At 49.1% G+C, this 24,808-nt stretch overlaps 1 protein-coding gene across 1 annotated transcript in view; it reads right to left on the bottom strand.

Moving 5' to 3' along the window:
- Positions 1-1,524: 1,524 nt before the first annotated feature.
- LOC135536292 (dynactin subunit 1-like) overlaps positions 1,525-24,808 on the bottom strand; it is a 140,299-nt gene continuing 117,015 nt past the window's right edge. Inside the window, exons 21-30 of the mRNA XM_064962649.1 lie at positions 24,349-24,477; positions 22,253-22,395; positions 18,339-18,505; positions 15,611-15,622; positions 14,772-14,920; positions 10,410-10,596; positions 10,127-10,200; positions 9,585-9,674; positions 4,192-4,215; positions 1,525-3,727 (exon numbers count right to left, since the gene is read on the bottom strand). Of these exons, the coding sequence (XP_064818721.1) occupies positions 3,614-3,727; positions 4,192-4,215; positions 9,585-9,674; positions 10,127-10,200; positions 10,410-10,596; positions 14,772-14,920; positions 15,611-15,622; positions 18,339-18,505; positions 22,253-22,395; positions 24,349-24,477 (1,089 nt within the window). The 3' untranslated portion in view covers positions 1,525-3,613. The remainder of the gene's footprint in view (positions 3,728-4,191; positions 4,216-9,584; positions 9,675-10,126; positions 10,201-10,409; positions 10,597-14,771; positions 14,921-15,610; positions 15,623-18,338; positions 18,506-22,252; positions 22,396-24,348; positions 24,478-24,808) is intronic.

Raw genomic sequence — 24,808 nt, 5'->3', positions numbered from 1 at the left:
CAGAGGTACATTATATGCTATCAACAGGCTGCACAGAGGTGCATTATATGCTATCAACAGGCTGCACAGAGGTGCATTATATGCTATCAACAGCCTGCACAGAGGTGCATTATATGCTATCAACAGCCTGCACAGAGGTGCATTCTCTATAAATCACTAATGCATACAATAATGAATACCATGTTAATATATTATCTCTCCAATGATAATGTAAGGAAAGCCAACAATGCCATGAAAATAATGCCAATATAACTTGAGGTTATTAAAAAAAACTATAAAGCTTTTATGATACCAGTATGACACTTCATAGCAGAGATGAGATAGCCTTTATGATACCAGTATGACACTTCATAGCAGAGATGAGATAGCCTTTATGATACCAGTATGACACTTCATAGCAGAGATGAGATAGCCTTTATGATACCAGTATGACACTTCATAGCAGAGATGAGATAGCTTTTATGATACCAGTATGACACTTCATAGCAGAGATGAGATAGCCTTTATGATACCAGTATGACACTTCATAGCAGAGATGAGATAGCCTTTATGATACCAGTATGACCCTTCATAGCAGAGATGAGATAGCTTTTATGATACCAGTATGACACTTCATAGCAGAGATGAGATAGCCTTTATGATACCAGTATGACACTTCATAGCAGAGATGAGATAGCCTTTATGATACCAGTATGACACTTCATAGCAGAGATGAGATAGCCTTTATGATACCAGTATGACACTTCATAGCAGAGATGAGATAGCCTTTATGATACCAGTATGACACTTCATAGCAGAGATGAGATAGCCTTTATGATACCAGTATGACACTTCATAGCAGAGATGAGATAGCCTTTATGATACCAGTATGACACTTCATAGCAGAGATGAGATAGCCTTTATGATACCAGTATGACCCTTCATAGCAGAGATGAGATAGCCTTTATGATACCAGTATGACACTTCATAGCAGAGATGAGATAGCCTTTATGATACCAGTATGACCCTTCATAGCAGAGATGAGATAGCCTTTATGACACTTCATAGCAGAGAATAAAACAAAGCCTCTATGGCCAATATGTATTTTTGCAGACAGTAACTGATGAGACATGTAGTTTAATGAAGGCTAAACCGGAGTCATTCTACTCACCTGTAATACACATGACTACATTAGCTACTTAAAACAGATTACAACCAATCAGGTAACAGATGACTGTCACAATTTACTGGCATTTAATATGTGCAATAAATATGCAATAAATTAATCTACGACCCGTAAAAGTAAAACATGACACTGATTTTATGAAATCAAAACATTTGATCCATGTTTCATAAAATCCCTTCAAATGAATAATATTTTCACTCCCGTTGAAATGTAAATTAAACTGCAGTAATATAATACCAACTGAATACACAGAAATCTGACAACTCAGATATAGTTTTATCTCCCTTTAGATCATGTGTCAAACTCAAGGTTGTTTGAGTTGTTTATTTATTTTTATTCTGCGGGGGTGAGGTGGGGGGGAGGAGGTGGGGGTGGCTGCGGCTCTCAGTGAAGACCGAATACGGCCTTCTGGGAAATGGAGTTTGACACCGCTGCTGTAGATGGTTAAGAGTAAGGAATAGTTGTAGGTACGACAACACCGCCGTGAACTACGGGACAACGGACAGGAAGTAGTAACTCGGCCACTTTTACATTGATGTTGGACCTGGAAATGATAGTGGGTCTGATTCAGACTTGAGATAAATAGACTCAACGTGGACATGAAACATGGATCTAAGTACAAATATTGTTGATTTCAGTCCATGTTAAAGTCAACTTATGTCAAGTCTAAATAGGGCCTAATGTGCATTGACCATCTTAAATAAATGATGAAACAGTAAGATGGGTAGTAGGCAGCATCACCCTCGGCAGACAGACAGTAAGATGGGTAGCAGGCAGACAGACAGTAAGATGGGTAGCAGGCAGCATCCCCCTCGGCAGACAGACAGTAAGATGGGTAGCAGGCAGCATCACCCTCGGCAGACAGACAGTAAGATGGGTAGCAGGCAGCATCACCCTCGGCAGACAGACAGTAAGATGGGTAGCAGGCAGACAGACAGTAAGATGGGTAGCAGGCAGCATCACCCTCGGCAGACAGACAGTAAGATGGGTAGCAGGCAGCATCACCCTCAGCAGACGGACAGTAAGATGGGTAGCAGGCAGCATCACTCTCGGCAGACAGACAGTAAGATGGGTAGCAGGCAGCATCACCCTCAGCAGACAGACAGTAAGATGGGTAGCAGGCAGACAGACAGTAAGATGGGTAGCAGGCAGCATCACCCTCGGCAGACAGACAGTAAGATGGGTAGCAGGCAGACAGACAGTAAGATGGGTAGCAGGCAGCATCACCCTCGGCAGACAGACAGTAAGATGGGTAGCAGGCAGCATCACCCTCGGCAGACAGACAGTAAGATGGGTAGCAGGCAGCATCACCCTCGGCAGACAGACAGTAAGATGGGTAGCAGGCAGCATCACCCTCGGCAGACAGACAGTAAGATGGGTAGCAGGCAGCACCCCGGCAGACAGACAGTAAGATGGGTAGCAGGCAGACAGACAGTAAGATGGGTAGCAGGCAGCATCACCCTCGGCAGACAGACAGTAATATGGGTAGCAGGCAGACAGACAGTAAGATGGGTAGCAGGCAGCATCACCCTCGGCAGACAGACAGTAAGATGGGTAGCAGGCAGACAGACAGTATCCAAAGTGTCTGACAGTCATGCGTGAATATATTTTTGTGTACAGGTTGTCCTAGGAATCAAACCCACTATCCTGCCGTTACAGGCGCTCTGCTCTACCAAATGATCTGGAGAGGAAGTGAGCGAGCGATCTAGAGGAAGTGAGCGTATGATCTACAGAGGAAGTGAGCGAGCGAGCGATCTAGAGGAAGTGAGCGTATGATCTACAAAGGAAATGAGCGAGCGATCTAGAGGAAGTGAGCGAGCGATCTAGAGGAAGTGAGCGTATGATCTACAGAGGAAGTGAGCGAGCGATCTAGAGGAAGTGAGCGTATGATCTACAGAGGAAGTGAACGAGCGATCTAGAGGAAGTGAGCGTATGATCTACAGAGGAAATGAGCGAGCGATCTAGAGGAAGTGAGCGTATGATCTACAGAGGAAATGAGCGAGCGATCTAGAGGAAGTGAGCGTATGATCTAGAGGAAGTGAGCGTATGATCTACAGAGGAAATGAGTGAGCGATCTAGAGGAAGTGAGCGTATGATCTAGAGGAAGTGAGCGTATGATCTACAGAGGAAGTGAGCGAGCGATCTAGAGGAAGTGAGCGTATTAATACTCTAACTGTTCGTATGAACGGGGCTTGACTTGACGCTGGTAGTTATTTTAGGTGCTGCTACCGTTTATATCCAGGTGCCAGAACTTTGCAATAACGGCAGAATGGAACTTAAGGTTCTGGCGCTCAGTTCAGTGAGCTCACGGCCCAAGTCAAGCACCGTCTGCGTACGAACACAAACCCAATGCTTTGGCCTCAAAACCCTCAGACAGACAGATGGGAAGGAGCAACATGGCAGGTTGAAGGTGGAGCCTATGTCAGCAGGGCGGGTTGTGGGTGGAGCCTATGTCAGCAGGAGGCGGTGCACTCTTTGGAGCTGAGGCTGTGATAGGACGAGACGGTGGACCTGCTCCTGACCACGGGAACACGGCATCATCACCTTCCCCACCAGCACCATGTCCCCCTCTTCTCCTCCTGGACCTGCAGACAGACAGACACTAGTTACAGACCTGGCCCCTCCCCCACCAGCACCATGTCCCCCCTCTTCTCCTCCTGGACCTGCAGACAGACAGACACTAGTTACAGACCTGGCCCCTCCCCCACCAGCACCATGTCCCCCTCTTCTCCTCCTGGACCTGCAGACAGACAGACACTAGTTACAGACCTGGCCCCTCCCCCACCAGCACCATGTCCCCCTCTTCTCCTCCTGGACCTGCAGACAGACAGACACTAGTTACAGACCTGGCCCCTTCCCCACCAGCACCATGTCCCCCCTCTTCTCCTCCTGGACCTGCAGACAGACAGACACTAGTTACAGACCTGGCCCCTCCCCCACCAGCACCATGTCCCCCTCTTCTCCTCCTGGACCTGCAGACAGACAGACACTAGTTACAGACCTGGCCCCTCCCCCACCAGCACCATGTCCCCCCTCTTCTCCTCCTGGACCTGCAGACAGACAGACACTAGTTACAGACCTGGCCCCTCCCCCACCAGCACCATGTCCGCCCTCTTCTCCTGTTCTGTAGTGAGACAGCTTGATGGACAGGACACCCCCTGGACAGGACACTAGTCTATCTCCTGTTTCTGTAGTGAGACAGCTTGACGTACAGGACACCCCCTGGACAGGACACTAGTCTATCTCCTGTTTCTGTAGTGAGACAGCTTGATGGACAGGACACCCCCTGGACAGGACACTAGTCTATCTCCTGTTTCTGTAGTGAGACAGCTTGATGGACAGGACACCCCCTGGACAGGACACTAGTCTATCTCCTGTTTCTGTAGTGAGACAGCTTGATGGACAGGACACCCCCTGGACAGGACACTAGTCTATCTCCTGTTTCTGTAGAGAGACAGCTTGATGTACCAGGACACCCCCTTGGACAGGACACTGGTCTATCTCCTGTTTCTGTAGCAGCTTGATGTACCAGGACACCCCCTGGACAGGACACTAGTCTATCTCCTGTTTCTGTAGAGAGACAGCTTGATGGACAGGACACCCCCTGGACAGGACACTAGTCTATCTCCTGTTTCTGTCGTGTTAGACAGCTTGATGTACCAGGACACCCCCTGGACAGGACACTAGTCTATCTCCTGTTTCTGTAGAGAGACAGCTTGATGTACCAGGACACCCCCTGGACAGGACACTAGTCTATCTCCTGTTTCTGTCGTGTTAGACAGCTTGATGTACCAGGACACCCCCTGGACAGGACACTAGTCTATCTCCTGTTTCTGTAGTGAGACAGCTTGATGTCCAGGACACCCCCTGGACAGGACACTAGTCTATCACAGGACCTCACCTCCAATCTAATCTCCTTAATGCTGAGTGCCAAGCAGAGACGCATCAGGTCCCATTTGTACAGTCTTTGGTAAGACTTGGCCAGGTATTGAACTCCCAACACTTCAATCTCTGGGGTGGACACTCTAACTTCAAAGTCACCTAAGTTGGGTATTTTCTACATATAGTGGTCACCAACTTTTTCTGAGTCAAGATCACTTTCGCGTTGAAAAAGCAAGTCGAGATCTACCACTGAAGTTTTTGAATTAATGTAAAAAAATAGAACATCAACTTTATAAAATAAGTTGTGTAGGAATGAGGTTTGTGCAGTAGGTCTAATACATTATCACAGCATGGTGGCTATATGCCTGGTCTAATACATTATCACAGCATGGTGGCGATATGCCTGGTCTAATACATTATCACAGCATGGTGGCTATATGTCTGGTCTAATATATTATCACAGCATGGTGACTATATGTCTGGTCTAATATATTATCACAGCATGGTGGCTATATGCCTGGTCTAATACATTATCACAGCATAGTGGCTCTATGTCTGGTCTAATACATTATCACAGCATGGTGGCTATATGCCTGGTCTAATACATTATCACAGCATAGTGGCTCTATGTCTGGTCTAATACATTATCACAGCATGGTGGCTATATGCCTGGTCTAATACATTATCACAGCATGGTGGCGATATGCCTGGTCTAATACATTATCACAGCATGGTGGCTATATGTCTGGTCTAATATATTATCACAGCATGGTGGCTATATGTCTGTCTAATACATTATCACAGCATGGTGGCTATATGCCTGGTCTAATACATGATCACAGCATGGTGGCTATATGCCTGGTCTAATACATTATCACAGCATGGTGGCTATATGTCTAGTCTAATACATTATCACAGCATGGTGGCTATATGTCTGGTCTAATACATTATCACAGCATGGTGGCTATATGTCTGGTCTAATACATTATCACAGCATGGTGGCTATATGTCTGGTCTAATACATTATCACAGCATGGTGGCTCTATGTCTGGTCTAATACATTATCACAGCATGGTGGCTCTATGTCTGGTCTAATACATTATCACAGCATGGTGGCTATATGCCTGGTCTAATACATTATCACAGCATGGTGGCTATATGCCTGGTCTAATACATTATCACAGCATGGTGGCTATATGCCTGGTCTAATACATTATCACAGCATGGTGGCTATATGCCTGGTCTAATACATTATCACAGCATGGTGGCTATATGTCTGGTCTAATACATTATCACAGCATGGTGGCTATATGTCTGGTCTAATACATTATCACAGCATGGTGACTATATATCTGGTCTAATACATTATCACAGCATGGTGGCTCTATGCCTGGTCTAATACATTATCACAGCATAGTGGCTCTATGTCTGGTCTAATACATTATCACAGCATGGTGGCTATATGTCTGGTCTAATACATTATCACAGCATGGTGGCTATATGCCTGGTCTAATACATTATCACAGCATGGTGGCTCTATGTCTGGTCTAATACATTATCCCAGCATGGTGGCTATATGCCTGGTCTAATACATGATCACAGCATGGTGGCTATATGTCTGGTCTAATACATTATTACAGCATGGTGGCTATATGTCTGGTCTAATACATTATCACAGCATGGTGGCTATATGTCTGGTCTAATACATTATCACAGCATGGTGGCTATATGCCTGGTCTAATACATTATCACAGCATGGTGGCTATATGCCTGGTCTAATACATTATCACAGCATGGTGGCTATATGTCTGGTCTAATACATTATCACATCATGGTGGCTATATGTCTGGTCTAATACATTATCACAGCATGGTGACTATATATCTGGTCTAATACATTATCACAGCATGGTGGCTCTATGCCTGGTCTAATACATTATCACAGCATAGTGGCTCTATGTCTGGTCTAATACATTATCACAGGATGGTGGCTATATGTCTGGTCTAATACATTATCACAGCATGGTGGCTATATGCCTGGTCTAATACATTATCACAGCATGGTGGCTCTATGTCTGGTCTAATACATTATCCCAGCATGGTGGCTATATGCCTGGTCTAATACATGATCACAGCATGGTGGCTATATGTCTGGTCTAATACATTATTACAGCATGGTGGCTATATGTCTGGTCTAATACATTATCACAGCATGGTGGCTATATGTCTGGTCTAATACATTATCACAGCATGGTGGCTATATTTCGGGTCTACCGTGTTACTGTTGGCTCTTCTACCACTGCTCTAATTGACCAGTCCACTGGTTGGTGACCACTGCTCTAATTGACCAGTCCACTGGTTGGTGACCACTGCTCTAATTGACCAGTCCACTGGTTGGTGACCACTGCTCTAATTGACCAGTCCACTGGTTGGTGACCACTGCTCTAATTGACCAGTCCACTGGTTGGTGACCACTGCTCTAATTGACCAGTCCACTGGTTGGTGACCACTGCTCTAATTGACCTGTCCACTGGTTGGTGACCACTGCTCTAATTGACCTGTCCACTGGTTGGTGACCACTGCTCTAATTGACCAGTCCACTGGTTGGTGACCACTGCTCTAATTGACCAGTCCACTGGAAGGTGACCACTGCTCTAATTGACCAGTCTACCGGTTGGTGACCACTGCTCTAATTAACCAGTCCACCGGTTGGTGACCACTGCCCTAATTGACCAGTCCACTGGTTGGTGACCACTGCTCTAATTGACCAGTCCACTGGTTGGTGACCACTGCTCTAATTAACCAGTCCACTGGTTGGTGACCACTGCTCTAATTGACCAGTCCACCGGTTGGTGACCACTGCCCTAATTGACTAGTCCACCGGTTGGTGACCACTACTCTAATTGACCAGTCCACCGGTTGGTGACCACTGCTCTAATTGACCAGTCCACTGGTTGGTGACCACTGCTCTAATTGACCAGTCCACTGGTTGGTGACCACTGCTCTAATTGACCAGTCCACCGGTTGGTGACCACTGCCCTAATTGACCAGTCCACCGGTTGGTGACCACTGCCCTAATTGACCAGTCCACCGGTTGGTGACCACTCCCCTAATTGACCAGTCCACCGGTTGGTGACCACTGCCCTAATTGACCAGTCCACCGGTTGGTGATCACTGCCCTAATTGACCAGTCCACCGGTTGGTGACCACTGCTCTAATTGACCAGTCCACCGGTTGGTGACCACTGCTCTAATTGACCAGTCCACCGGTTGGTGACCACTGCTCTAATTGACCAGTCCACCGGTTGGTGACCACTGCCCTAATTGACCAGTCCACTGGTTGGTGACCACTGCCCTAATTGACCAGTCCACTGGTTGGTGACCACTGTCCTAATTGACCAGTCCACTGGTTGGTGACCACTGCCCTAATTGACCAGTCCACTGGTTGGTGACCACTGCTCTAATTGACCAGTCCACTGGTTGGTGACCACTGCCCTAATTGACCAGTCCACCGGTTGGTGACCACTGTTCTAATTGACCAGTCCACTGGTTGGTGACCACTGCCCTAATTGACCAGTCCACTGGTTGGTGACCACTGCCCTAATTGACCAGTCCACTGGTTGGTGACCACTGCCCTAATTGACCAGTCCACTGGTTGGTGACCACTGCTCTAATTGACCAGTCTACTGGTTGGTGACCACTGCCCTAATTGACCAGTCCACTGATTGGTGACCACTGCCCTAATTGACCAGTCCACTGGTTGGTGACCACTGCTCTAATTGACCAGTCTACTGGTTGGTGACCACTGCTCTAATTGACCAGTCCACTGGTTGGTGACCACTGCCCTAATTGACCAGTCCACTGGTTGGTGACCACTGCCCTAATTGACCAGTCCACTTGTTGGTGACCACTGCCCTAATTGACCAGTCCACTGGTTTGTGACCAGTCCACCGGTTGGTGACCACTGCTCTAATTGACCAGTCCACTGGTTGGTGACCACTGCTCTAATTGACCAGTCCACTGGTTGGTGACCACTGCTCTAATTTACCAGTCCACTGGTTGGTGACCACTGCTCTAATTGACCAGTCCACTGGTTGGTGACCACTGCTCTAATTTACCAGTCCACTGGTTGGTGACCACTGCTCTAATTTACCAGTCCACTGGTTGGTGACCACTGCCCTAATTGACCAGTCCACTGGTTGGTGACCACTGCCCTAATTGACCAGTCCACTGGTTGGTGACCACTGCTCTAATTGACCAGTCCACTGGTTGGTGACCACTGCCCTACATAATGTACTACCTGGCCTATGGGGCCATCCTATCTGGGTCCATTGTACAACCAGGAGGAGTTGGCAAGACGGTATGGCTGGAGACGGCACAAACAGATCTGCTCGTAGTCCAAGTGTGTGTGGCTGGGTGACCCTGGAGTGTGTGTGGCTGGTTGACCCTGGAGTGTGTGTGGCTGGTTGACCCTGGAGTGTGTGTGGCTAGTTGACCCTGGAGTGTGTGGCTGGTTGACCCTGGAGTGTGTGTGGTTACCTTGACGAAGGAGGAGCAGGGGAACGTGGCAAAGTCAGACAAGGCTCTAGCTCCAGGTCTCTGGGTCACCACATGTTCTGATACCTCATCCTGTGAGAGAGAGAGACAGCGAGAGAGAGACAGCGAGAGAGAGACAGCGAGAGAGACAGCAAGAGAGAGACAGCGAGAGAGAGACAGCGAGAGAGGAGAGAGAGACAGCGAGAGAACAGGCGAGAGAGAGATAACAATAGGAGAGATGTTTTTAGAGGGAGAGAGAAGGAAGCGATCAGGAGAAAAGTTATTTAGCATACTGCAATCACACATTTGCCTGCCCTCCTCCCTACCACTACCTGTCCAAGGCAGCATGCATTCTGGGATACCTTTTGTATTGTCGGGATTCAATCCGATCGCGCCTGTCCACAATGCACCATTTAAAGGTTACTTTCAAAGGAGGTGGCAACTGCAGTATTCATTTTGTGAACGCGGGAACATTGTCTTGAAAAAGGTGACTTGTGAACAAACTCGGATAGGATTGAAGACCCCCAGCCTAGGTGTTTGTTTACCTTCAGTCTGTCCAGAGTGTTGCTAAGGGACTGGAGTCTGGCTGTGTGTTCCAGCAGCTGGGCACTAGGAGTTACTGCTCAACGACACGCATAAAACAAAACTTCAATCTGCTATAGTTACAGCAACAACAAAAAACGTTTGTTTTTTTGAGTATGAATATGCTTTCGTGGCAGTTTTTTTTTTGAGGGGGGGGGCCTTTATGTAAACAATTACGTCATTGAGAATGACTCTTCTACAGGTACAACAGAGAACAAGAAGGGGGGGGGGGCAGGGCCAACATACCTGGGGATTTGCCAGTGATGTCCACCACTTTGACGTTGGCACTCATCTGCAGTAACGTGTCCAGTAATTGGTCAGTCTTACGATAGAGGGCGCTAGAGAGCACCTCTGGGTGAGAGCCGTCTCTAGTGGGGAGCTTGGAGACATGGAGAGGTGGTAGGGAGGACAGCTGGGCACGCATCTTCTCAGCCTGGAGGAGAGTGAGAGGGGGAAGGAGAATGGAGATGAGGGTGGGAGAGGGAAGGAGAGATTCGGGAGAGAAGGAGAGAGTGGGAGGGGGAAGGAGAAAGGAGAGTGGCAGGGGGAAGGAGAGAGTGGGGGATAAGGAGAATGAAGAGGGGGAAGGAGAGAGTGGGAGGGGGAAGGAGAGAGTGGGGGGATAAGGAGAATGAAGAGGAGGGGGAAGGAGAGAATGAAGAGGAGGGGGAAGGAGAGAATGAAGAGGAGGGGGAAGGAGAGAATGAAGAGGAGGGGGAAGGAGAGAATGGGAGGGGGAAGGAGAGAATGGGAGGGGGAAGGAGAGAGTGGGAGGGGGAAGGAGAGAATGGGAGGGGGAAGGAGAGAGTGGGAGGGGGAAGGAGAGAGTGGGAGGGGGAAGGAGAGAGTGGGAAGGAGAGAGTGGGAGGGGGGAAGGAGAGAATGGGAGTGGGAAGGAGAGAGTGGGAGGGGGAAGGAGAGAGTGGGAGGGGGAAGGAGAGAGTGGGTGGGGGAAGGGAGAGAGTGGGAGGGGAAGGAGAGAGTGGGAGGGGGAAGGAGAGAGTGGGAGTGGGAAGGAGAGAGTGGGAGGGGGAAGGAGAGAGTGGGTGGGGGAAGGAGAGAGTAGGAGGGGGAAGGAGAGAGTGGGAGGGGGAAGGAGAGAGTGGGAGGGGGAAGGAGAGAGTGGGAGTGGGAAGGAGAGAGTGGGAGGGGGAAGGAGAGAGAGTGGGTGCGGGAAGGAGAGAGTAGGAGGGGGAAGGAGAGAGTAGGAGGGGGAAGGAGAGAGTAGGAGGGGGGAAGGAGAGAGTAGGAGGGAGGAAGGAGAGAGTAGGAGGGGGGAAGGAGAGAGTAGGAGGGAGGAAGGAGAGAGTAGGAGGGGGAAGGAGAGAGTAGGAGGGGGAAGGAGAGAGTAGGAGGGGGAAGGAGAGAGTGGGGGGGATAAGGAGAATGAAGAGGAGGGGGAAGGAGAGAGGAGGGGGAAGGAGAGAGTAGGAGGGGGAAGGAGAGAGTGGGGGGATAAGGAGAATGAAGAGAAGGGGGAAGGAGAGAGTGGGAAGGAGAAGGAGAGAGGGAGGGGGAAGGAGAGAGTGGGAGGGGGAAGGAGAAGGAGAGAGGGAGGGGGAAGGAGAGAGTGGGAGGGGGAAGGAGAAGGAGAGAGGGAGGGGGAAGGAGAGAGTGGGAGGGGGAAGGAGAGAGTGGGAGGGGGAAGGAGAGAGATGGGAGGGGGAAGGAGAGAGTGGGAGTGGGAAGGAGAGAGTGGGAGTGGGAAGGAGAGAGTGGGTGGGGGAAGGAGAGAGTAGGAGGGGGAAGGAGAGAGTAGGAGGGGGAAGGAGAGAGTAGGAGGGGGAAGGAGAGAGTAGGAGGGGGAAGGAGAGAGTAGGAGGGGGAAGGAGAGAGTAGGAGGGGGAAGGAGAGAGTAGGAGGGGGGGAAGGAGAGAGTAGGAGGGGGAAGGAGAGAGTAGGAGGGGGAAGGAGAGAGTAGGAGGGGGGGAAGGAGAGAGTAGGAGGGGGAAGGAGAGAGTGGGGGGATAAGGAGAATGAAGAGGAGGGGGAAGGAGAGAGGGAGGGGAAGGAGAGAGTAGGAGGGGAAGGAGAGAGGGAGGGGGAAGGAGAGAGTAGGAGGGGGAAGGAGAGAGTAGGAGGGGGGAAGGAGAGAGTGGGGGGGATAAGGAGAATGAAGAGAAGGGGAAGGAGAGAGTGGGAAGGAGAAGGGAGAGAGGGAGGGGGAAGGAGAGAGTGGGAGGGGAAGGAGAAGGAGAGAGGGAGGGGGAAGGAGAGAGTGGGAGGGGAAGGAGAAGGAGAGAGGGAGGGGGAAGGAGAGAGTGGGAGGGGGAAGGAGAGAGTGGGAGGGGGAAGGAGAGAGTGGGAGGGGAAGGAGAGAGTGGGAGGGGGAAGGAGAGAGTGGGAGGGGAAGGAGAGAGAGGGAGGGGGAAGGAGAGAGGGAGGGGAAGGAGAGTGGGAGGGGGAAGGAGAGTGGGAGGGGAAGGAGAGTGGGAGGGGGAAGGAGAGTGGGAGGGGAAGGAGAGTGGGAGGGGGAAGGAGAGTGGGAGGGGGGAAGGGGAGAGGGAGGGGGAAGGAGGGAGTGGGAGGGGAAGGAGAGAGTGGGAGGGGGGAAGGAGAGAGTGGGAGGGGAAGGGGAGAGAGGGAGGGGGAAGGAGGGAGTGGGAGGGGGAAGGAGAGAGTGGGAGGGGGGGAAGGAGAGAGTGGGAGGGGAAGGAGAGAGTGGGAGGGGGAAGGAGAGAGTGGGAGGGGGAAGGAGAGAGTGGGAGGGGGAAGGAGAGAGTGGGAGGGGGAAGGAGAGTGGGAGGGGAAGGAGAGAGTGGGGAGGGGGAAGGAGAGTGGGAGGGGGGGGGGGAAGGAGAGTGGGAGGGGAAGGGGGAGAGAGGGAGGGGGAAGGGGAGAGAGGGAGGGGGAAGGAGGGAGTGGGAGGGGGAAGGAGAGAGTGGGAGGGGAAGGAGAGAGTGGGAGGGGGAAGGAGAGAGTGGGAGGGGAAGGAGAGTGGGAGGGGAAGGAGAGTGGGAGGGGGAAGGAGAGAGTGGGAGGGGGAAGGAGAGTGGGAGGGGGGGAGGGGGAAGGAGAGTGGGAGGGGAAGGGGAGAGAGGGAGGGGGAAGGGGGAGAGGGGAGGGGGAAGGAGGGAGTGGGAGGGGGAAGGAGAGAGTGGGAGGGGGGAAGGAGAGAGTGGGAGGGGGAAGGAGAGAGTGGGAGGGGGGAAGGAGAGAGTGGGAGGGGAAGGAGAGAATGAAGAGGAGGGGAAGGAGAGAATGAAGAGGAGGGGAAGGAGAGAATGGGAGGGGGAAGGAGAGAGTGGGAGGGGAAGGAGAGAGTGGGAGGGGGAAGGAGAGAGTGGGAGGGGAAGGAGAGAGTGGGAGGGGAAGGAGAGAGTGGGAGGGGGAAGGAGAGAATGAAGAGGAGGGGAAGGAGAGAGTGGGAGGGGGAAGGAGAGAGTGGGAGGGGGAAGGAGAGAGTGGGAGGGGGAAGGAGAGAGTGGGAGGGGGAAGGAGAGAGTGGGAGGGGGAAGGAGAGAATGAAGAGGAGGGGAAGGAGAGAATGGGAGGGGGAAGGAGAGAGTGGGAGGGGGAAGGAGAGAGTGGGAGGGGGAAGGAGAGAGTGGGAGGGGGAAGGAGAGAGTGGGAGGGGGAAGGAGAGAGTGGGAGGGGGAAGGAGAGAGTGGGAGGGGGAAGGAGAGAGTGGGAGGGGGAAGGAGAGAGAGGGAGGGGGAAGGAGAGAGTGGGAGGGGGAAGGAGAGAATTATACCTACGGAGGAGCAGCTTCTATGCAGGAACTTTGAATGCCTTTGAAGTTCCGAGAGTTGGTTTAACGCTGGACCAGAGAAGCTCGTTAAGAAGCTTGTGTGTGCAGAGTGTCACCAGAATTAAAACAATGTTTTAACTTTTCGTAGTTAATAAATCCAACGTGTTAACTAGTGTGTCCCTAACTAGCGTTGAAAAAGTCAATCCCTTCTTCTCTAATTAAATCCCTCCTTGTCTTCTGAATCACGCTTGTAACATCAGTAGGCTACAGTAACATTCAGAGAAGGAGGGGTAGGTTGACTACACAAACTGGCAAAGATTTCCAGCTGGCAGACAAGACACTGGCATAAGTTTCTGATTGACAGAAGCAGGCACTTTGTTACATTTTTTTTGTGGGACTGGGAAGAAAAAAATCCTGGAACGTAAAAGAAACATTATTAACCGGTTCCCATGCTTTTAAAATAACAGTTCTGTTCCGGGACAGTATAGATCACTTTCGTTCCCAGTTCTGATTCTGTTCCTTGAAACATTTGGTTATTTTCCAGTTTTCGGTTCTGTTCCCTGAACCGGAACCGACTGGCACTCAGGCTAATGTTCAATGAGTGACAAGGCATTGACATGATAGCACCAAACAGACTGGCACTCAAGCTAATGTTCAATGAGGGACAAGGCATTGACATGATAGCACCAAACAGACTGGCACTCAAGCTAATGTTCAATGAGGGACAAGGCATTGACATGATAGCACCAAACAGACTGGCACTCAGGCACTACAGCTGGTGGAAAATCTTTGTTTTTTTTTCAAACACAAAAGAAGACTACTTTAAAATGGAGATGGCCCTCGATGGCGCTGTCAAAGATACAAAGATGAGTCCTCTATCTCCCTCTATGGTCTATCTACCTCTATGGTGTATCTACCTTGAGTCTGTTGTTCTCATTCTTCAGGTGTTTGATGCTGTGTCTCTGAGCCTCAATCTGCTGCGTCAGGAGAGGAGAGTCTATCACCGGGACCCCCGACCCAGGACCCATACCGGGACCCATACCTGGACCCATACTGGCCATAGTCGCTGTAGAGAGACACAGAGGCACAGACACTTAGTACAGGCCAATACACACACACACAACACTATTAACACAGGCCAATATACACACACACACCACTATTAACGCAGGCCAATACACACACACACACACCACTATTAACGCAGGCCAATACACACACACACACACACACACCACTATTAACGCAGGCCAATACACACACACACCACTATTAAGGCAGGCCAATACACACACACACACCACTATTAAAGCAGGCCAATACACACACACCACTATTAACACAGGCCAATACACACACACCACTATTAACACAGGCCAATACACACACACCACTATTAACACAGGCCAATACACACACACCACTATTAACGCAGGCCAATACACACACACCACTATTAACACAGGCCAATTCACACTCACCACTATTAACACAGGCCAATACACACACACCACTATTAACGCAGGCCAATACACACACACACCACTATTAACGCAGGCCAATACACACACACCACTATTAACACAGGCCAATACACACACACCACTATTAACACAGGCCAATACACACACACCACTATTAACGCAGGCCAATACACACACACACACACACACACAAGCAACACACCGTCGGCTAAATTGTGTGTGTTCAATAAGAGTAGCAGAGTAGCAGAAACATGCAGGGTGACAGCAAATACCTTTCTGTTCTTCTGTAGATTAGAAGGGTAGAGAGAGAAGAGGATTGGAAAGAGAGAGGAGAAGAAGAGGAGGGGAAAGAGGGAGAGAGAGAAGAGGATTGGAAAGAGAGAGGAGAAGAAGAGGAGGGGAAAGAGGGAGAGAGAGAAGAGGATTGGAAAGAGAGGAGGCGAGAGGGGAAGAAGAGGAGGGGAAAGAGGGAGAGAGAGAAGAGGAGAAGAGGATTGGAAAGAGAGAGGAGGTGAGAGGGGAAGAAGAGGAGGGGAAAGAGGGAGAGAGAAGAGAGGGAAAGAGAGGGGAAGAAGAGAGAGTGTGACAGTGTTAGGATCCAGAGGACAGTGTGAATAACAGTGTTAGTCTATAACAGTGTCGGTCTATAACAGTGTCGGTTTATAACACTGTCGGTCTATAACACTGTCGGTCTATTACAGTGTCAGTCTATAACAGATCTGAGTGTGAATAACAGTGTCAGTCTATAACAGTGTCAGTCTACCTGCCTCCTCTACACTCTAACCACTAGGCTACCTGCCACCTCTACACTCTAACCACTAGACTACCTGCCGCCCCTACACTCTAACCACTAGGCTACCTGCCGCCCCTACACTCTAACCACTAGGCTACCTGCCTCCTCTACACTCTAACCACTAGACTACCTGCCGCCCCTACACTCTAACCACTAGGCTACCTGCCGCCCCTACACTCTAACCACTAGGCTACCTGCCGCCCCTACACTCTAACCACTAGGCTACCTGCCGCCCCTACACTCTAACCACTAGGCTACCTGCCTCCTCTACACTCTAACCACTAGGCTACCTGCCACCTCTACACTCTAACCACTAGGCTACCTGCCGCCCCTACACTCTAACCACTAGGCTACCTGCCACCTCTACACTCTAACCACTAGGCTACCTGCCGCCTCTACACTCTAACCACTAGGCTACCTGCCACCTCTACACTCTAACCACTAGGCTACCTGCCTCCCCTACACTCTAACCACTAGGCTACCTGCCTCCCCTACACTCTAACCACTAGGCTACCTGCCTCCTCTAATATATCCCATTTAGCAGACGCTTTTGTCCAAAGCGACTTACAAGTCGGCTGGGGCCACTACTTTTGCATATGGGTGGCCCCAGTGGGAATCGAACCCACGACGCTTGGCGTTGCAAGCGCCATGCTCTACCGACTGAGCCACACAGGCTCTACACTCTACACTCTAACCACTAGTCTACCTGCCACCTCTACACTCTAACCACTAGGCTACCTGCCTCCTCTACACTCTAACCACTAGTCTACCTGCCACCTCTACACTCTAACCACTAGGCTACCTGCCGCCCCTACACTCTAACCACTAGGCTACCTGCCTCCTCTACACTCTAACCACTAGTCTACCTGCCACCTCTACACTCTAACCACTAGGCTACCTGCCTCCTCTACACTCTAACCACAGGCTACCTGCCTCCTCTACACTCTAACCACTAGGCTACCTGCCACCTCTACACTCTAACCACTAGGCTACCTGCCTCCTCTACACTCTAACCACTAGGCTACCTGCCGCCTCTACACTCTAACCACTAGGCTACCTGCCGCCCCTACACTCTAACCATTAGGCTACCTGCCTGCCCTACACTCTAACCACTAGACTACCTGCCGCCCCTACACTCTAACCACTAGGCTACCTGCCACCTCTACACTCTAACCACTAGGCTACCCTGCCACCTCTACACTCTAACCACTAGGCTACCTGCCGCCTCTGCACTCTAACCACTAGGCTACCTGCCTCCTCTCCACTCTAACCACTAGGCTACCTGCCTCGAATGCTTTAATACAGAATGAAACAATGACTAAAGTCCCCTGATGGTAGCGACCTGACCATTACTGATTATCACTAATTAACATTGATTTATTCCCATTCCTTTAATAAACTATTTCAGCTGTTGTGTATATTACTTTAGTTTTATTTGATGACTTTATTTAATAATACAGACAGAGCCGCTGTCTGACCAAAATCACTATTTAGTATTTCTTTAAAGTAAATAAATACTATGACTACTGAGTACCAACTATCAACATATGCTCTTCACTTAGATCAGGTACTATCAGGTAGAGATACCTGGTGAAGCAACAGCTGCTCTCTATATATCTTTACAATCTCATTCTTCTGTCTCTTCCGTAGCAGGCGTAAAAGAAACAGACCAGACAAGTAGATGCGCTATGGATTGTGGTCATTGTAGTCAATTACCATGATTTATGCGCTAAACTATGTCGAATATTAGCCTGTTAGAAACTACAACTCCCTACTACATCGCACAGTTCAGTCTGGATCTGATTTATCTCTAGAGAAACTACAACTCCCTACTACATCACACAGTTCAGTCTGGATCTGATTAATCTCTAGAGAAACTACAACTCCCTACTACATCACACAGTTCAGTCTGGATCTGATTTATCTCTAGAGAAACTACAACTCCCTACTACATCACACAGTTCAGTCTGGATCTGATTTATCTCTAGAGAAACTACAACTCCCTACTACATCGCACAGTTCAGTCTGGAACCAAACACTCTTGCAAAGACGTTCCGCGTATTAATTTAAGTCTAAATACTGAGAAGTTCGTAGGAAAGTTTACAATTCCTTCGTCTGAATAGTCCCCTAGCAGATGGGAGTTGGAATAACAGTGCAGGTTTTAAATGGTTTCAAGGTCCTATTCGGGAAGACGGTGCCCCACTAACCTCCTGTCATCCCCGTGACAACGGAGGCGATTCCCGACGCTGGCGCTCCTCTCAGCCCGTCCATGGTCATCTTTGACTGGCTGTTCAGACGCTGCTTCAGATCCGCCTTCTCCGACTCCAATTGGTCGATATCAGCCTGCAGCGCGTCCATTGTCTCCTCAAACTCCCTACAGAGGAAATAGCCATCTGTTATAAAAACTGACTCTAGATCAGCCTGATTGACAATGACCCCTCTATGGTAAGGATGAATTGGTGATCACCAGGGTTGGGATCAATCCGTTTCAATTCAGCCAATTCAGAAAAATAAACTGGAGCAATATTGGGTATGACAATACTACCCTACATACTACCCTACATATTCGCTCTATACCAGGGTCCTCCCTCCTGTAGGTTTACACTCCAACCCTGTTCCTGGAGAGAAACCCTCCTGTAGGGTTCTCCAACCATGTTCCTGGAGAGAAACCCTCCTGTAGGGTTCTCCAACGCTGTTCATGGAGAGAGACCCTCCTGTAGGTTTACACTCCAACCCTGTTCCTGGAGAGATACCCTCCTGTAGGTTTTGAAGTTAAACCCTACAGGGCGGTATCTCTCCAGGAACAGGGTTGGAGAGCCCTGCTCTACATCTTTTGAAAAAAGATGCTAGCTAGAACCTAAAATAGTTTTTCGGCAGTCCTCCATAGGAGAACCCGAAAGAGTCCATAGGTTCTCCTACGGCCGAAGAACCGTTTTGGAACCCTTTATTCGAAGAGTTTATGTAGCAGACATGAGGTTTCTACTGGTCACGTGATGAGGTACCCCCGCCTGCGATGGTATACAGTAGCTCCTGGTCACGTGATGACGTACCCCCGCCTGCGATGGTATACAGTAGCTCCTGGTCACGTGATGACGTACCCCCGCCTGCGATGGTATACAGTAGCTCCTGGTCACGTGATGACGTACCCCCGCCTGCGATGGTATACAGTAGCTCCTGGTCACGTGATGACGTACCCCCGCCTGCGATGGTATACAGTAGCTCCTGGTCACGTGATGACGTACCCCTGACCTGCGATGGTATACAGTAGCTCCTGGTCACGTGATGACGTATCCCTGACCTGCGATGGTATACAGTAGCTCCTGGTCACGTGATGACGTACCCCCGCCTGCGATGGTATACAGTAGCTCCTGGTCACGTGATGACGTATCCCTGACCTGCGATGGTATACAGTAGCTCCTGGTCACGTGATGACGTACCCCCGACCTGCGATGGTATACAGTAGCTCCTGGTCACGTGATGACGTACCCCTGACCTGCGATGGTATACAGTAGCTCCTGGTCACGTGATGACGTATCCCTGACCTGCGATGGTATACAGTAGCTCCTGGTCACGTGATGACGTACCCCTGACCTGCGATGGTATACAGTAGCTCCTGGTCACGTGATGACGTACCCCTGACCTGCGATGGTATACAGTAGCTCCTGGTCACGTGATGACGTATCCCTGACCTGCGATGGTATACAGTAGCTCCTGGTCACGTGATGACGTACCCCCGCCTGCGATGGTATACAGTAGCTCCTGGTCACGTGATGACGTATCCCTGACCTGCGATGGTATACAGTAGCTCCTGGTCACGTGATGACGTACCCCTGACCTGCGATGGTATACAGTAGCTCCTGGTCACGTGATGACGTACCCCTGACCTGCGATGGTATACAGTAGCTCCTGGTCACGTGATGACGTATCCCTGACCTGCGATGGTATACAGTAGCTCCTGGTCACGTGATGACGTACCCCTGACCTGCGATGGTATACAGTAGCTCCTGGTCACGTGATGACGTATCCCTGACCTGCGATGGTATACAGTAGCTCCTGGTCACGTGATGACGTACCCCCGCCTGCGATGGTATACAGTAGCTCCTGGTCACGTGATGACGTATCCCTGACCTGCGATGGTATACAGTAGCTCCTGGTCACGTGATGACGTACCCCGACCTGCGATGGTATACAGTAGCTCCTGGTCACGTGATGACGTACCCTGACCTGCGATGGTATACAGTAGCTCCTGGTCACGTGATGACGTATCCCTGACCTGCGATGGTATACAGTAGCTCCTGGTCACGTGATGACGTACCCCTGACCTGCGATGGTATACAGTAGCTCCTGGTCACGTGATGACGTACCCCGCCTGCGATGGTATACAGTAGCTCCTGGTCACGTGATGACGTATCCCTGACCTGCGATGGTATACAGTAGCTCCTGGTCACGTGATGACGTACCCCCGCCTGCGATGGTATACAGTAGCTCCTGGTCACGTGATGACGTATCCCTGACCTGCGATGGTATACAGTAGCTCCTGGTCACGTGATGACGTATCCCTGACCTGCGATGGTATACAGTAGCTCCTGGTCACGTGATGACGTACCCCGCCTGCGATGGTATACAGTAGCTCCTGGTCACGTGATGACGTATCCCTGACCTGCGATGGTATACAGTAGCTCCTGGTCACGTGATGACGTACCCCTGACCTGCGATGGTATACAGTAGCTCCTGGTCACGTGATGACGTACCCCTGACCTGCGATGGTATACAGTAGCTCCTGGTCACGTGATGACGTACCCCCGCCTGCGATGGTATACAGTAGCTCCTGGTCACGTGATGACGTATCCCTGACCTGCGATGGTATACAGTAGCTCCTGGTCACGTGATGACGTATCCCTGACCTGCGATGGTATACAGTAGCTCCTGGTCACGTGATGACGTATCCCTGACCTGCGATGGTATACAGTAGCTCCTGGTCACGTGATGACGTATCCCCGCCTGCGATGGTATACAGTAGCTCCTGGTCACGTGATGACGTACCCCCGCCTGCGATGGTATACAGTAGCTCCTGGTCACGTGATGACGTATCCCTGACCTGCGATGGTATACAGTAGCTCCTGGTCACGTGATGACGTATCCCTGACCTGCGATGGTATACAGTAGCTCCTGGTCACGTGATGACGTACCCCTGACCTGCGATGGTATACAGTAGCTCCTGGTCACGTGATGACGTACCCCTGACCTGCGATGGTATACAGTAGCTCCTGGTCACGTGATGACGTACCCTGACCTGCGATGGTATACAGTAGCTCCTGGTCACGTGATGACGTACCCTGACCTGCGATGGTATACAGTAGCTCCTGGTCACGTGATGACGTACCCCTGACCTGCGATGGTATACAGTAGCTCCTGGTCACGTGATGACGTACCCCTGACCTGCGATGGTATATAGTAGCTCCTGGTCACGTGATGACGTATCCCTGACCTGCGATGGTATACAGTAGCTCCTGGTCACGTGATGACGTATCCCTGACCTGCGATGGTATACAGTAGCTCCTGGTCACGTGATGACGTATCCCTGACCTGCGATGGTATACAGTAGCTCCTGGTCACGTGATGACGTATCCCTGACCTGCGATGGTATACAGTAGCTCCTGGTCACGTGATGACGTACCCCCGACCTGCGATGGTATACAGTAGCTCCTGGTCACGTGATGACGTACCCCCGCCTGCGATGGTATACAGTAGCTCCTGGTCACGTGATGACGTACCCCTGACCTGCGATGGTATACAGTAGCTCCTGGTCACGTGATGACGTACCCCTGACCTGCGATGGTATACAGTAGCTCCTGGTCACGTGATGACGTACCCCTGACCTGCGATGGTATACAGTAGCTCCTGGTCACGTGATGACGTACCCCTGACCTGCGATGGTATACAGTAGCTCCTGGTCACGCGATGACGTACCCCCGATCTGCGATTTCAAAAACAGTGTCGTTCCTTGGCCCAAGAGGGAAAGAAACTGATTTTAAAATCACAGGCGGGGGCTACCTCATCACGTGACCATGACCCTACACGTATACCATCTAGACATGTGTATGTTGTGTTGTGTTCTTACTTCTCTTTCTTCTTGAGCAGAGTTTGAGTCTCGTCTAGTTGAGTTTGGATCTTCTCTACGCGCTCGTCTGCGTCTCTAGATGAACTGTCGAGTTTCTTCTCCAACAGACTGAGCCGAACGCTAGCCTCACTCAGCTCCTCTCCCTGAGGATATATAGGATAAATATATCACTAGCCACTTTAAACAATGCTACCTAATATAATGTTTACATACCCTACATTATTCATCTCATCTGTATACGTATATACTGTACTCTATATCATCGACTGCAACCTTATGTAATACATGTATCACTAGCCACTTAAACTATGCCACTTTGTTTACATACTCATCTCATATGTATATACTGTACTCGATACCATCTACTGTATCTTGCCTATGCTGCTCTGTACCATCACTCATTCATATCTTTATGTACATATTCTTTATCCCCTTACACGGTGTATAAGAAATTAGTTTTGGAATTGTTAGTTAGATTACTTGTTGGTTATTACTGTATTGTCGGAACTAGAAGCACAAGCATTTCGCTACACTCGCATTAACATCTGCTAACCATGTGTATGTGACAAATAAAATTTGATTTGATTTCAGGACACACACAAGATGGTGTCGACAGACATGGTTGCCCTGTTCCAAGCTCCTAACCAACTTTGAAGGATTTTTTGAATGTTTCTTGTTATTTCTTACATTATTTGCTAAAGAATTATGTCTTAATTCCTTTATTTTACATTTTTTGGATGACGTGTGTGATGTTTTGTGTTGTCAGGAATTACTGCACTGTTGGAGCGAGGAACACAAGCGTTTCGCTACGTCAGCGATAGCATCTGTATCAGACCAATTAAATAAATTGATTTTGATTTGAAAACAAAACTGTAATGATCCCTGGTGATACTGTCCTGCAAGTGACCCATCTCTCAATGTGACCACATAGGAAGGGCTCATTTAGCCTACAGTGTTCAGTCTTAGGTCGGGATTCAATCTGAAACCGCACTGTTAGACATTTAAAGGTCATTAGACATTTAAAGGTCATTAGACATTTAAAGGTCATTAGACATTTAAAGGTCATTAGACATTTAAAGGTCATTAGACATTTAAAGGTCATTAGACATTTAAAGGTCATTAGACATTTAAAGGTCATTAGACATTTAAAGGTCATTAGACATTTAAAGGTCATTAGACATTTAAAGGTCATTAGACATTTAAAGGTCATTAGACATTTAAAGGTAATTAGACATTTAAAGGTCATTAGACATTTAAAGGTCATTAGACATTTAAAGGTAATTAGACATTTAAAGGTCATTAGACATTTAAAGGTCATTAGATATTTAAAGGTCATTAGACATATAAAGGTAATTAGACATTTAAAGATCATTAGACATTTAAAGGTAATTAGACATTTAAAGGTCATTAGACATTTAAAGGTCATTAGACATTTAAAGGTCATTAGACATTTAAAGGTCATTAGACATTTAAAGGTCATTAGACATTTAAAGGTCATTAGACATTTAAAGGTCATTAGACATTTAAAGGTAATTAGACATTTAAAGGTAATTAGACATTTAAAGGTCATTAGACATTTAAAGGTCATTAGACATTTAAAGGTAATTAGACATTTAAAGGTCATTAGACATTTAAAGGTCATTAGATATTTAAAGGTCATTAGACATATAAAGGTAATTAGACATTTAAAGATCATTAGACATTTAAAGGTAATTAGACATTTAAAGGTCATTAGACATTTAAAGGTAATTAGACATTTAAAGGTCATTAGACATTTAAAGGTCATTAGACATTTAAAGGTAATTTCCAATTGAACCCACATCTGCAGCCTTTAATGCGTGAACACAGTAACATCTCCGTGAACACAGTAACATTGCCTTAAAAGGCATGCGTTGTCTATGAGCCAGACGGTATTCAATCCCAGCCTTAGTAAGCCTGGTTAACTCTGTGTCAGGGTGGTGCGTTCATTGTTGTTAAACCATTGAGAGGTCATCAGGAAGTGTGTTAGTGTACCTTGATCTCGTGTGTTCAGAGAGGTCATCAGGAAGTGTGTTAGTGTACCTTGATCTCGTGTGTTCAGAGAGGTCATCAGGTACCTTGAACTTGAGTGACTTCTTGAGCTCCTTGATGACTGTGTCTCTGTCCTCCAGCTTCATGCCCAGTCCTTCTGCGTCTGTGATCTCCGCTCTGAGGGCTGTGGCACGCAGCTCCACCGGAGGAAGTGTCTGGGAAGGGACAAACACAACCACGTCAACCAATCAAAAAGGGACAAACACAACCACATCAACCAATCAAAAAGGGACAAACACAACCACGTCAACCAATCAAAAAGGGACAAACACAACCACGTCAACCAATCAAAAAGAGACAAACACAACCACGTCAACCAATCAAAAAGGGACAAACACAACCACGTCAACCAATCAAAAAGGGACAAACACAACCACATCAACCAATCAAAAAGGGACAAACGTAACCATATCAACCAATCAAACTTCATATAGCACAGTTCCAACAAACAAAAATGCAGTTCAAAGTGCATAACATAATAAAATA

The sequence above is a fragment of the Oncorhynchus masou genome, unplaced genomic scaffold, assembly GCF_036934945.1.
Source record: "Oncorhynchus masou masou isolate Uvic2021 unplaced genomic scaffold, UVic_Omas_1.1 unplaced_scaffold_591, whole genome shotgun sequence".
In the NCBI taxonomy this organism is placed as follows: domain Eukaryota; kingdom Metazoa; phylum Chordata; class Actinopteri; order Salmoniformes; family Salmonidae; genus Oncorhynchus; species Oncorhynchus masou.
The sequence above is the reverse complement of the archived record's forward strand: the minus strand, read 5'-3'. Positions and strand labels throughout refer to the sequence as shown.